Consider the following 14,828-nt stretch of genomic DNA (forward strand, 5'->3'; position numbering starts at 1 on the left):
TGTGATAAATCAATTCACAAACATACAAAGCTAATTTTAACTTCGACAAGTTGCAACAAAATAACAAATTTGACTGTGAATATATGTTAACTAGTCATAATTTAATTCTTTTTAACTTGTAAGAGTTAAATTTTAACTTGCATATTTGTGGAGTGGCCTATCATATATTAATCTATCTTGTTATTTTTTTTAAAAAAAAAATTTCATAAGCAGTTAGATGACATACAATAACCCAACTATTCCCTCCGTCTCAGATTCTGCCTCAGTTTACACAACCCAATACGTATATATAAAGGCCTGATCATCAGCTGGCCATTTGCCCACACAATCACTCGTTGTTGAATGTTGAGTATTCTCCCATCGCCATGAACGCCTTCCTCGAGCTCGAGCCCTTCTCCACTCCTCTCTTTGAGATCCCCGATGATGCTGATTTTGAGTACACATCCATGCTCGCCGCTGACGACTTCCTCCTCATGGACGGTGACTTTCTTGCTGACCAGCCGCCGGTGTCGGTGGAGGTGGTGGCAGGCGGAGGAGATGCCAGTGGGAAGCGGAGTTTCCATGCCGACGACGGCGAGGCCATGGGTGTCGTGTCCCGGTCATCTAAGAGGAGGAAGAAGGCGCCAAGGAATTCGAGCTCACTGTCCAACTGCGATGGCAGCGGCGGCGAGGGGAGTGAGCCGACGGCGGAAAGGCCAGGTGGCCGGCGGGTGTGGGTGCGGGAGCGGAGCACGGAATGGTGGGACCGCATGAGGGACCCGGTGGCGTGCCCGGAGGCGGACTTCCGGCGAGCCTTCCGCATGCCGCGCGCGGTGTTCGACAAGCTCTGCGACGACCTGGCTGCCGCTGTCACCAAGGAGGACACCACGCTGCGCACCGCCATCCCTGTGCCCCAGCGCGTCACCGTCTGCATCTGGCGCCTCGCCACCGGCGACCCACTCCGCGAGGTGTCCCGCCGCTTCGGCCTCGGCATCTCTACCTGCCACAACATCATCGTCCAGGTCTGCGCCGCCATCACCACCGTCCTCCTCACCAGGGTTGTCCGGTGGCCGGACTCCCACGCCGCCTCCGCGTCCATGTTCGAGGCCTTGTCCGGGATCCCCGGAGTCGTCGGCACCGTGTACACCAAGCACTTCCCACTGGTGGAGAAACCGTTTGTAGTCCCGGTTGGTAACCCCCCTTTAGTCCCGGTTGTCCAACCGAGACTACGAATCCGGGACTAAAGATAGTTATCTTTAGTCCCGGGTGAAATAACCGGGACTAAAGATCGATCTTTAGTCCCGGTTTGTGTTACCAACCGGGACTAAAGATCGATTAGCCACGTGGCCGGCCAAACCATCTTTAGTCCCGGTTTGTGTTACCAACTGGGACTAAAGATTGGTGCACCATTTTTTTTTATTTGCATGGCCCTGTTTGCTGCATGGTTGATTTTATATATATATATATATATATGTGTGTGTGTGTGTATAAATCATATATTACACACACATATGTATAATTTAAAGCACTTAACATTTTATGTGCATATATATATGTTACCAAAATATATATTAACACAAAAGTAAATGTGTACATATATAAATATATATATACATGCATATATAGTACAATTCATTTGCTTGGTAGCTATAACTACGACTTCGACGCCGGCGTTATGTCAGAAGAGGAAGGACCGACGTTATGAATTGTCGATCCGTCATAGTAGAATTCACCGTCGGGATTAAGGACTTCTTCGTTGATGAATCCCATCAGTTGTTCTTGAACAGCCGTGATAAAATCCTTGTGTGGGAGATTATCCCTCATGTGAATACGCTATCGTTCGAAAAATAATGACGTATCAATATATGAAATTAATAAACAACGTAACAAATCGAGCAATGAAATTTTGAATGGTTTATGTATACGTACATCGAGCTCTCGTGTTGTGCATATTTGGTTTAATAGGCAGTGGGCATACTCGCATACGTAGTAGCCGCATAAGTTAGTTCCCTGGTCCTGCTTTGCACACTACATGAGAAACGATGAGAGATTTAATATACTATTTATATTAACTGTAATTAGATATTCAATTCAATATAATTTTGGATCATGCATGTACTCACTGGAAAATGAAACCTCCGTCCAAGTTTTTCTTTCCAAGTCCCGCGGACCAATTGACGGAACCGATCCCAAGCCCTACATATGCAGTTGCAAGCTATGATTAATTAATTATTACCTGAGATCAACATAATAGCAATAGATTCCCCGTGACTTTGGAATAGATGGCATTATATTACATGTCTATCAGTTTGAAGACCTTGTCAAAAATCTTCTCCTCTTTATTCATTGAGTCGTACATAGCTCTGCATGCGTCCAAGTCGAAGAATAACAGGACCCAATGGAATTTGGAATATGCGTGAGATGAGATATATATGATCGAAAATGTACATGCTATATGTATGGGAACAAAATTTGTTCGAACGACAATAAAAACTCACTCTGTGTTGTACGGCAGTAGTATGTACGTCTTGAAATGCTACTGCGTTAGGAGATGGATGAGATTGTCCTCTGTGTCTTTCTCGTACTTGTCGATCATTTCGGTGTTGATTTTCCAAGGGTCGATGAACCCAGTATCGTAGACCCTCCGCCGTCGGGCCCTTTGAATCTCCATTCTACAACGATGAAAGGAAAGTATTATTGCTTACATATATGCCAGGAGCTAATTATTGAACGAAACAAATCGAACTCAAAAATACTCACAAAATCCATGCCCTCAGAAGAGAGATGTCGAGGGCGTCCAACTGGTACAGATCGAAGAGATCCTTGAAATGGATCCAGAGATCTTCCCATTGCAAGAAGTCGGGGTTTCTGATCCTCGCTCCGAACATCTCTCTACCCTTGGCGCTCATTTCCATGTACCGTTCATGGAATTTGTACATCTGTGTCGGTAGGGACTGCAGCTGTTCAGGTTTGACAAGCGGTTTACCGAGTTCAAACTTGTATGCCACTTCCGCCTTCGGGATTGGTGCGCCTCCAACCAACTGATCCACAGTTAGACCGGTGTCTGAAATGAATTCCGTTATGCCAAAATCTTCGCCGGTCACCAATGGCCCAACCTCTTGGTTTGGTTGTTCTCCAAGCTGAGGGACTGGTTTGGACTTCTTGTGATAGGCTCTCTGAAGTGTTTGGTCATAGTCCGATATCTGTAACGCCTCGTTTGTTGTGGACATTCCCTTGAAGAAGTTCTTCACGCTCGGGTCAATAGGTATATTCTTTTCAGGACTCCGAGGCTTGAGTTGCCTCTTCACCTCTCCTGCCACATAAGCATCAAGCTCCTCTTGACTGCAATCGTACGATGGCTCCTTGTTTTTGGTGGCGTCAACTTTCGCCTTCTTCGTTGCCCTTGTGCAGGCAGGCGGTGGAGCTTGGCGAGACCTTGTCTTGGGAGGTGCAGGCGGACACGGTGGAGGCGGAGGAGCCAGAGGAGATGGTGCAGTAGGAGGTGGCGGAGGAGCCGGAGGAGATGGTGCAGGAGGACGTGGCGGAGGAACCGGAGGAGATGGTGCAGGAGAAGATGGCGGAGCCGGAGGAGATGGTGCACGAGACGCCGCTTGTAGCCCAGGAAGGATGATGTACCGCTTGCGCCATAGTATGATGGCGTGGCTTGTGTCTCGTAGATGCGTCTCACCGTCTCCTCCTGGGTAGTCCAACTCGAGATCCTCGTACGCGGCTTCCACCAGCTCAACTTCGACCCTCGAGTATCCTGCTGGAATCGGCCTGCAGTGGTAAGTCCCGGAAGGGTCCGTTGGGATGGCCATTCCCGACGCCACCTTCACGTGATGAGAGGTTATCTATTAGTAATCAACCTAAGCAGCAACTTGCGGAATGTACAAGTCAAAAATCATTAAAATACGAGCATACCTTGATTGATAAGTTCTTCAAGGGAATATACAGCTCACATGGTGTCCGCTGCGTGATCTCATCAACGGGGCAGGTGGTTTCGTCCTGGGTTTGCATGGCGTCCATGCTCTGTGATCCGACCTGCCCCGTTGAGGCGCAGCTGCTACGATTGCCTGATGGGCTGACCATTGCAGGATGAATGTACGGCTGGGGATCCTGGGACCGATGTGCGGCCATACGTTCATCCACCTTCCTTGCCACCTCCTCTTGCATGCTGAGCTCGTAGCTCGATACCCTGTACTCAAGATTTGCAATCTTCGCCTCGGTATCTCTCTTGCTCCTCATCCGACTCCTGTACGTGTGGATGTCCTCCTTAAATCCAATCTTCCAGGGAATCACGCCTTTCCCTCATGTTCGCCCTGGATGCTCGGGAGTCTATAGGGCGAGTGACAGCTCATCCTTCTTTCTGTCGGGTCGGAATGTGCCCTGAGAAGAGTCTACCACTGCGTCCGTTAGTCGACTGGCAGCCTCGCGTATCTGATCGCTGAAGACAAGGGAGCCATCAACTGGGTTAAGCGTTCCACCGTGAGCATAGTACCAAAACTTCGATCGATCCGGCCATTTAGCGGTGGCCGGTTTGATACCCCTCTCAATCAAACTTGCCTCCATCTCCTCCCAGTTCGGCATTGCGACGCTATATCCGCCTGACCCCAAGTGGTGATGGTACTTCTTCTTGGCGGCATTGTCTTTGTTTCTGGCCATCATCGCTTGCCCTTGTTGCCCTGTCTTGTAAGCAACGAACTCGTCCCAATGATCCCTTAGCTTTGGGAATACGTCGAAGTTCGGTGTTAGTCCCTTCAGGATGTATTTCTTGTAGAGATCTCCCTTGAAGCTCTGAAACTGTTATGCTATTTTCTACAGAGTCCACTGTTTCACTATGTTCTCCGTACCCGCGGGTAGTGTGAACGTCTCGAGCATTGTGGTCCACAGCATCTCTTTCTCCGAGTCCGGGACAAAGCTGTCATTATCCCCGTGTGCCCTTGTTTTGTGCCAGTACACCATGCTGACAGGCACGTTGTCCCTCACAACCCAACCGCTGTGGCGTACAAAATTCTTGGTCCACCTCAGTTATGATGTGCTGACCCTCTATCTTCTTCGCGGCACCTCGTTGTCCGCGTGCCCTCTTCTGTCCAGCGGAGGGAAGACTTCCACTAGCCTCCTCCTCATCGTTCCCCTCCTCGTTCCCCTCCGCATCCCTCTCCACGTTCCTCTCCTCGTTCAAGTACTGGTTTGGATCCTCGTTCCCCTCTCCTTCGTTCCAGTATTGGCTGCTTCCCTCTGCGATTGTGTCGTATAGTATCTGTTCCTCATCGCGATCAGCCATCTGTGCAAACAAAAAATATTTGTTAGGTATATAGGATGTATTTGCGTACCGTAATATTAAAACTCTGCTAATCTTATATTAAATCTCTAATAATCTTATATTAAATGGCTACTAATCTCATATTAAAATTGTAATAATCATATATATATGCTAAGTCTAACAATCTTATATTAAATCTCTAACAATCTTATATTTAATCTCTAATAATCTTATATTAAAATTGTAATAATCATGTATGCTAAGTCTAACAATCTTATATTAAATCACTACTAATCTCATATTAAAATTGTAATAATCATATATGTATGCTAAGTATAACAATCTTATATTAAATCGCTACTAATCTTATATTAAATCTCTACTAATCTCATAATAAATCGCGGCTAATCTTATATTAAAATTGTAATAATCATATATATATATATATGCTAAGTCTAACAATCTTATATTAAATGGATACTAATCTCATATTAAAATTGTAATAATCATATATATATGCTAAGTATAACAATATTATATTAAATCGCTACTAATCTTATATTAAATCTCTATTAATCTCATATTAAATCGCGGCTAATCTTATATTAAAATTGTAATAATCATATATATATATATGCTAAGTCTAACAATCTTATATTAAATGGCTACTAATCTCATATTAAAATTGTAATAATCATATATATATGCTAAGTATAACAATCTTATATTAAATCTCTACTAATCTCATATTAAATCGCTACTAATCTTATATTAAAATTGTAATAGTCATATATATATATATGCTAAGTCTAACAATATTATATTAAATCTCTAACACTCATATATGCTAAGTCTAACAATATTATATTAAATCGATAACAATCTTATATTAAAATTGTAATAATCATGTATGCTAAGTCTAACCGTCTTATATTAAATATCTAACAATCACTTCTTTACATCACTTGCCTGCGCGAATTCCTTCGATGGCTAGCTACCACTTTGGCTTAAGGTACGATAACGACGTCTTCTCTGCAACATTACCAGGAAAATGTATTAGTCTAAACGGGCCAAGTTACATATATAATCATATATGTATTACCAGTAAATCGTATTAGTATAAACGCGTTCGTTCTCACACTTTTAGTACAAGTGCATTCACATTCGTAAGTGTTTCGTGCACGTTCGTTCGCGTTCCGTAATCGTTTTGTTCACGTTCGTTCGCGTTCGTTAACGTTTCGTGCACGTTCGTTCGCGTTCATTAACGTTTCGTTACGTTCGTTCGCGTTTTGTTACGCTCGTTCGCGTTCGTTAACGTTTCGTTCACGTTCGTTCGCGTTCGTTAACGTTTGCATTCGCATTCGTTAACGTTTCGTTACGTTTGTTCGCGTTCGGTCACGTTTCAATCACGTTCGTTAACGTTCGGCACTGTTGGGCGCGCGCAGCAGTGGCGTGGCGGCGCGGTGGCCGCGCCGTGGCATCGCGGCGACAGTGGCGACGGCGTGGCGTCGCGGCGGCGTGGCGTAGCAGTCCCGTGGCGTGGCGCAGCGGCGTGGCGAGCTCGAGGCGGGGGCGGCGGAATGGCAGTGGCGACGGCGTCGGCGGCGACGGCCGCCGCGTCGAAGCCGGTCGTCGGCCGTGGAGAGAGAGAGATATCGAGATCGAGATCGAGAGAGAGAGAGGCAGCGGCGGCTCTCACCCAAGAGATGCGGTGGCGGCGTCTGCGGCAGAGGCGGCGAGGACCGCCAAGCGACGGCGAGAGACGACGGCGGTGTCGGCGCAGGGTTGCCCTAGGCACGGTGGCGGCGAAGGAGATCGAGCCAAGATTGAAAAACGTCTAAGTGTTGGTGGAGAAGACGAGGGCGCACCGGCAATATATATACCCCCGGATCTTTAGTCCCAGTTGGTGAGACCAACCGGGAGTAAAAATATCTTTACTCCCGGTTCGTAACAACAACCGAGACTAAATAAAAGATCTTTACTCCCGGTTGTTCTCACCAATTGGGACTAAAGATCTTTTCCCGCTATTTTCAAATTCTTTTTAAACCCGGTTAGGGTTAGGAACTGGGACTAAAGATAATAGCAGCTGTGTCTTGAATTTCATTGCATATGTGTTTCTAAAATAGTAAATAATGCATTACAATTATTTAAAGTCGAACAATTAATGATAAAACCTTCGAAAAATTATTATTGTATGTACTAGAATACGTGGATAATATATAATAAGCACATGAATGATTTAAAATTGTTAAAAATTCTAATAATCATTTATAATTAGCATATGCATGATATTAAATGGTTAAAAATTCTAATTAACATATGTAAATAGCACATGCATGATTTAAAATTAATACAAAATCTAATAATCATATATAACTAGCATATCATGATATTAAACTGTTGAAAATTATAATTAACATATGTAAATACCACGTGCATGATTTAAAACCTTTAAAAATTCTAATAATCATATATAACTAGCATATGGATGATTTCAATTTGATTAAAATTCTAATAATTATACATAATTAATAAAAAATCTAATAATCATATATAACTAGCATATGGATGATTTCAATTTGATAAAAATTCTAATAATCATACAAATTTAACATATGCCATACAACAATTGATTTGTATGGATATTCAGTACATCCAACATAGTTTACATCGTGTACAGAACAATTACGGCAATACATCAGCGGTGACAGTTGACCGCACGTACTTTCTCCTCACTATTGTTCCTTCCTTGTGATGGCTACGTGAGTAAGGGGTGTCTTCATTTGATAGGAGGATGCTAGGGTCAATCGTCACCGTGAAAGGGGGTTGCCCATCAAACTGATTGTAATTCTCGTCAGTCTTGTCCTCTACTCCGACGATTTTTCTTTTTCCTGGGAGAACCACGTGGCGCTTCGGCTCGTCAAGCCCTTTAGCCTTTTTTCCTTTGCTAGACATGTCCTTGACGTAAAAAACTTGGGTTACATCATTGGCAAGGACAAAAGGTTCGTCCGAGTATCCAACCTTGTTAAGGTCAACCGTTGTCATCCCACTGTCATCATTCGTTACGCCTCCACCAGTCAACCTAACCCATTGGCACCGGAACAGAGGGACCTTGAGAGGTCCATAGTCAAGTTCCCATATGTCCTCGATGGCACCGTAATACGTGCCAGTTGTACCATCGTGTCCCATGGCATCGATACGAACAGCACTGTTCTGGTTCGTGCTCTTCATGTCTTGGGCCCTCGTGTAGAATGTGTACCCATTGATTTCATATCCCTGGAATGTCGTGATCAAGCCAGATGGTTCCCTCGCCAGGAAGGCCAGTTGTTGGTTAATCGTCTTGTTACCCATGAGATGTTGTCGCAGCCACGTGGAGAAAGTATCAATGTGATGCCTTGTAATCCATGCATCGGACTTACTGATGTTTCTGGCGCGAATTAGAGCCAAGTGTTCCTCGATGTAGGGAGCCACCAATGAAGATTGTTGCAGAACCGTGAAATGGGCTTTACGGAATAAATTGTTGTCTACCGTCATTATTGCTTTCCTTCCGAGAGTCCCCTTTCCCCGTAGTCTCCCTTGAGTCCCCTTTCCCCGTAGTCTCCCTTCATGGCGTGATTCAGGTACCCTGATTGGGCGAAGGTCTTCGATAAATTCTACGTAGAATTCAATAACCTCCTCTGTTCCATACCCCTTGGCGATGCTTGCCTCTGGACGAGCACGGTTACGAACATACTTTTTCAGAACGCCCATATACCTCTTGAAAGGAAACATGTTGTGTAGGTACACAGGACCGAGAATACCGATCTCTTTGACAAGGTGACAAAGCAGATGCATCATTATATTGAAAAATGAAGGTGGAAATATCAACTCAAAACTGACAAGACATTGCACCGCATCATTCTGCAGGGCTTCTAATCTATCAGGATCGATGACCTTCTGCGAAATTGCGTTCATGAAAGCACATAGCTTTGTTATTGTTGCCCAGACATTGTCTGGGAGGATACCCCTTATTACAACTGGTAGCAGCTGTGTCATCAGCACGTGACAGTCATGAGACTTTAGATTTGTGAACTTCTTCTCCTTCGTGCTTATTATTCGCTTTATATTCGTGGAGTATCCAGACGGTACCTTGATACTCTCCAAGCATTCAAACATACTTTCCTTCTCTGCCTTGCTAAGAGTGTAGCTGGCTGGACTCAAGTAATGGCTTCATTTCTCCTTTGGTTCCGGGTGAAGGTCACCGCGTTGTTCCATATGCTTCAGATCATTACGTGCTTCCAGTGTATCTTTCGACTTTCCATATATACCTAGGAAGAGAAGAAGGTTTACGCAAAGATTCTTAGTGAGGTGCATCACGTCGATTGCGTGGCGGACGTCCAAGAATTCCCAATAGGGTAACTCCCAAAATATAGAGTTTTTTTTCCACATCGCCGCGTGACCATCTTCGCTCTCTATGGGCTGGCTACCAGGCCCCTTTCCAAACACTACTTTAAGATCTTTAACCATAGCAAACATTGTTTTCCCGCCGCGATGTTTAGGCTTCGTACGGTGGTCCGCCTTATGTTCAAAGTGCTTGCCTTTCTTCCGAACCAGGTGGTTTGTTGCAAGGAATCGACGATGACCCATGTACACAACCTTTCTACAGTGCTTAAGATACGTACTTTCTGTTTCATCCATACAGTGAGTGCAAGCCTTGTACCCCTTGTTGGACTGCCCGGATAGGTTGCTAAGTGCAGGCCAATCGTTGATGGTTACGAACAACAGCGCTCGTAGGTTAAACTCCTCCTGTTTGTCCTCATCCCACACGGGGACACCTTCCTTCTTCCACAACAGTTTAAGATCTTCGACCAGTGGTCTTAGGTACACATCGATGTCATTACCAGGTTGCTTGGGGCCTTGAATTATAATCGGCATCATTATGTACTTCCTCTTCATGCATAGCCACGGGGGAGGTTGTAGATACATATCGTAATGGGTCAAGTGCTATGGCCGCTGCTCATCTCTCCAAAAGGATTCATGCCATCCGTACTTAAACCAAACCGTATGTTTCGTGCGTCCTTTCCAAAGTCTTTAAATTTTCTGTCGATGTTTCGCCACTGCGAACCATCGGCGGGGTGTCTCAGCATCCCGTCCTGTTGACGCTCTTCAGCGTGCCATCGCATCATTCTAGCATTCCCCTTGTTCCTGAACAAACGCCTTAGACGTGGTATTATAGGGAAATACCACATCACCTTAGCAGGAATTCTCTTCTTCGTTAGCTGCTCATCAACTTCTCCTGGATCATCTCTTCTAATCTTGTATCGTAGTGCTTTGCAAATGGGGCATGCTTCTAGGTTCTCGTACTCCACACCGCGATATAGGATACAATCATTCGGACATGCGTGAATCTTCTGAATTTCCAGTCCTAGAGGACAGACTATCTTCTTAGCCTCGTACGTTGTCTCGGGCAATTTGTTTCCCTCCGGAAGAATGTTCTTGACAAGTTTCAATAAATCGCCAAATGCCTTATCACTAACACCATTTTTTGCCTTCCATTGCAAGAACTCCAGAGTGGTATCCAACTTTTTGTGCCCCTGCTCGCAACCTGGGTACAACGACGTTCTGTGGTCCTCTAACATCTTGTCCAATTTATGGGCCCCCTTTTCACTTTCGCAATCCTCCTTGCTGTCCTGCAACATCTGACCAAGATCATCCGCAACGTTGTTACCATCAGCATCCCTTTCCTCCTTGCCCGTTTGATTTCCTTCAAATCCAGCGTACTGAGCAAAGTTCGGAATATTGTTGTCTTCCACTTCATCTTCTTCCATTTCAACACCTTGCTCTCCGTAGGATGTCCAACAATTATAGCTTGGCATGAACCCCGACTCAAACAAGTGGAAATAAATAGTCCTGGATGCAGAATACTCCTTCCGATTCTTACACTTATTGCATGGACAACAAATAAAACCCTTTTGCCTGTTAGCTTCGGCCACTCTCAAAAAATAATGCACGCCGTCAATAAACTCTTTGGACCGCCAGTCAGCGTATATCCATTGCCGATCCATCTACATGACATGAAAAAAAATCGTACACACATAATTATTCGTACAATAATGACAGTCATACAATAATTATAAAATAATTACAAACTCTTTCAACAGTAACACAATAATGACATATCATTATTCATACAAAATTATGAAATATTACACCGAATAATTATATATTTACTATTTATAAAGTTTTAAACTAATATTAATGTGTTGTACTTATTTTAATTTTTCATTTTACTTTGTTTTCTATTATTCAAGATTAACTTTCACTATATTTTCCTTCTCAACTATTTTATAAAACCTTCTTTAACAAATAAACTAAATTTCTATATATTCTTTCTTCTCCACACAAATTTTCTCTCTCATCAACTAACAATAAAATTTTGAAGACAAAAAAGTGTGCAAAACATGATCCAAATGTAATATGAAAAAAATAAAACATTGGAGGATGAAGTTGCTAACCTTTTAGGCACCTCCGATTTATATATAATCACCAAAATAAATTCAATAGAAATTTTGGCATGACCTCCCCTCTTTTTTGAAGAAATTTTGAAGCTTACTCGGGCTGGAGGAGGACGAAGACATATATATATATATAGGGGTGGGATTTTAGTCCCGGTTGGTGTTATGAACCGGGGCTAAAGATCGCTGGGATCTTTAGTCCGACTAATGTTACGATACCAACCGGGACTAAATATCCCGGGAGGGCCTGACAGGCCCTGACAGCATTTAAACCAGGACTAAAGATCTTTAGTCCCGGTTGGTGATGCCCGTTACCCTTTTTAACCGGGGATCTTTAGTCCCGGTGTTTGTTGCAACCGAGACTATTGTGGAATTAGTCCGACCGACGAAAGATGGTTTCTCCACCAGTGTCCGCATCGTCGTGCCGAGGGAGCACGCCGGCGAGTACTACGACCACCGCCTTACCGACCGGAACAACAAGGCCACCTACTCCGTCGCCATGCAGGCCGTCGTGGACGACGAGGGCGCCTTCACCGACGTCTGCATCGGCCACCCCGGCTCGCTCTCCGACGCCGCCGTCCTCGCGAAGTCGGCGCTGTACGCCCGGTGCGAGGCTGGGCTTCTGCTCGGCCACGACAAGCTCGGGTGGCAACAGCCGCTGTGGCTCGTCGGCGGCGCGAGCTACCCGCTGACGAGCTGGATGCTGGTGCCGTACACGCAGCCCAACCAGACGTGGGCGCAGGACAGGCTCAATGCGCACGTGGCCGACGCGCGCGCGGCGGCGGTGGGCGCGTTCCGGCGGCTCAGGGCGCGGTGGCAGTGCCTGCGGCGTGCCGAGGTGAAGCTGCCGGAGCTAGCCAACATGCTGGCCGTCTGCTGCGTGCTGCACAACCTCTGCGAGCGCATTGGCGAGGAGCTCGACGCCAACCTCCTACACGACGAGCTCGAAGTCGTAGACGACGGAGTGGTCGCCGGCGGCGGCAATACAGTGCGCTCCGCCGCCGCCGAAGAGGTGAGAGATCACCGGATCGCGCACGTACGGTCTTCATCACGTCGGCAATGCTTCTTTGAGTAGCTGCTACTACTAGCTACCATTACTGGCGGTTATAAGCTGATAACGACCAAGCTAGGTTCAGATTTTTCTGTTTGGAGCTTTCTATATCTGGAGACTCTGCTTGAACCGAAATTTCACTAATTGTGGAAATTTCAGAATAATTTGAATTTTGAACAAGTTTTGTTAAATTTGAAAAACTACTTTGGCTAAATTCACAAAAAAAAAACATTCCTGAAAATTTCGGCGAAATAGTTTCATATAGGGCGGGCCTAAATTCATGACTTTTTGAAAGTATTATTCCGGAATTTTGAACCTGGTAACAACTTCAGAGTTTGTGATAGTACTCATTTAAAGTTAACTTAGAAAAAATACACGAGTGTTGCAACGGGTAAAAGCATTTCTTCAATGGTACAACTATTAGGAGTTTAGCAACAAATTAAAACATTAAAATTGCTATACACTATAATTGAAAAAGTTAATTATAACTATTCCTTGGTTTTGGGCCAAAAGCCCATTCCTTCCATACTTTTCAACCCTAGCCCAATTGATGGATTTGATCAATGTGTCATGATTTTTTAGACTAAAATTATTTATTACATGATCGATATTTTAACTTCATCAACTCACAATTGTTCTTCTGCCCAATGTTGAAATTATGAGTTTTGTATTCATCCACGTGTTTCTTCATCCTGCATGTACATATAGGATTAATCATTTGGCTACACTGCAATTTTCACCATCGCATGTATATATAGGATTAATCGATCATTCAGCGGCACCTACAACCAGTTTCCAACAGGCACATAAGGGCATTTATGTACTAGTGTACTACAGAATAGCCATCATAACCACCCCTATTTGTGTCGATTAGACTAAACCAAGCACCGATAAGGGTTTCGAGCCCACCCCCAACTCACGCGTGTCCTAAAAAAACCTAGAATATCAGTGCTGGTTTATTTAAAAACCCAACAATAATGGACTGACTCATCACTACTGGTACAAAAGAAAATATAAGTTTGTTCTACCCTTGCTAAATTAGCAATATGGTACTAAATATGCACACACAACTCTTATGGGTCACAAAAGCCTCACAAAAACTCTTATGGTACTAAATATGCCCTTATAACTTGGTTTCACCCTTACTAAACTAGCAAATGTGGTACCAAACATGCACACACAACTTTCATGGGCCACACATGCCTCATCCTAATTGGACCAGGATGCATATCACATCCGGGCAACACCCGCTCCTCCTCATCGGATCCAGCCATTCGGAGGTTAGAGGCCACCAGATCTAGCCACCTCCGACCTCACCGCCATCGATATCTCTGCCATCGATGTTGTCCTTGAAATGGCCTTGAGGATGGGATACATCGCCTAGAGCTAGAGGAAGAGTGAATAGGCATTCCTGGAAATTCAAAAATTTGCAGTGGAATAAAGCTTAACCGGATAGTCTGACATTAGGTTGGACAGTCTAACTATAGGAGCAGTCGGAGAGTTTGGCAATGTGGTGGATTGTCCGGTCAGAGTGAAAAACGGAAAGTTGTAAAGGGGCTCATATTGTCCGACTGCTCTAGGACAATCTAGTCAACATATAGCAAAAGACTCGAGCAATTAAGCAAGATAAAAACTAGACAAGAGACTCAATCACACTTGATATACAAGCAAAGCAAGTTGAGAATAGTGAAAGTGCATCTAGCCCCCTAAATGAGTTTTGGTGATTAATGATAGAACGGTTAAGGAACATGTTTATTGAGATGAGTGCAGATAATTAGTTTCAGAGTACTTAGGTGTGCATGAAGAACCCCCCACAAGGCCACAACAAATGCAAAGCAGCGAGAAGACTCGGTGAATTATTTAAATTTCTTTTTGTATTTTCTATCTTGGGATCCAAATGGTTGCATAGATGATCCAAGTGCTTATTGTCCACATCTGTAGAAGAGAGACATTTTTGGTGCAACACTAGCACGGGCTCAGGTTCCACCAGAGAAAGTGGCCCATAAGTTCCTAGCAGTACTTTGGCCCATAGCCTCCGGGT

The 14,828-nt window shown here is 44.5% G+C and overlaps 1 protein-coding gene across 1 annotated transcript; it reads left to right on the forward strand.

Annotated features, from left to right (window-relative positions):
- Positions 1 to 365: 365 nt before the first annotated feature.
- Positions 366 to 12,811, forward strand: LOC107277848 (protein ALP1-like). The gene is made up of 2 exons (XM_066310554.1): positions 366 to 1,160; positions 12,170 to 12,811. The coding sequence occupies exons 1-2, from the start codon at positions 366 to 368 to the stop codon at positions 12,809 to 12,811; spliced, it is 1,437 nt and encodes a 478-aa protein (XP_066166651.1).
- The last annotated feature ends 2,017 nt before the right edge of the window (positions 12,812 to 14,828 follow it).

The sequence above is a fragment of the Oryza sativa genome, chromosome 5 (genome assembly GCF_034140825.1).
Source record: "Oryza sativa Japonica Group chromosome 5, ASM3414082v1".
Lineage (NCBI taxonomy): Eukaryota > Viridiplantae > Streptophyta > Magnoliopsida > Poales > Poaceae > Oryza > Oryza sativa.

What these genes read in the sequence shown, in the direction of transcription:
- LOC107277848 (XM_066310554.1), top strand. Translation starts at nt 366, where the DNA reads ATGAACGCCTTCCTCGAGCTCGAGCCCTTCTCCACTCCTCTCTTTGAG. An exon ending in TGGTGGAGAAACCGTTTGTA is followed by an intron (nt 1,161 to 12,169) that starts GTCCCGGTTGGT and finishes GTGCCGAGGGAG; the next exon opens with CACGCCGGCGAGTACTACGA.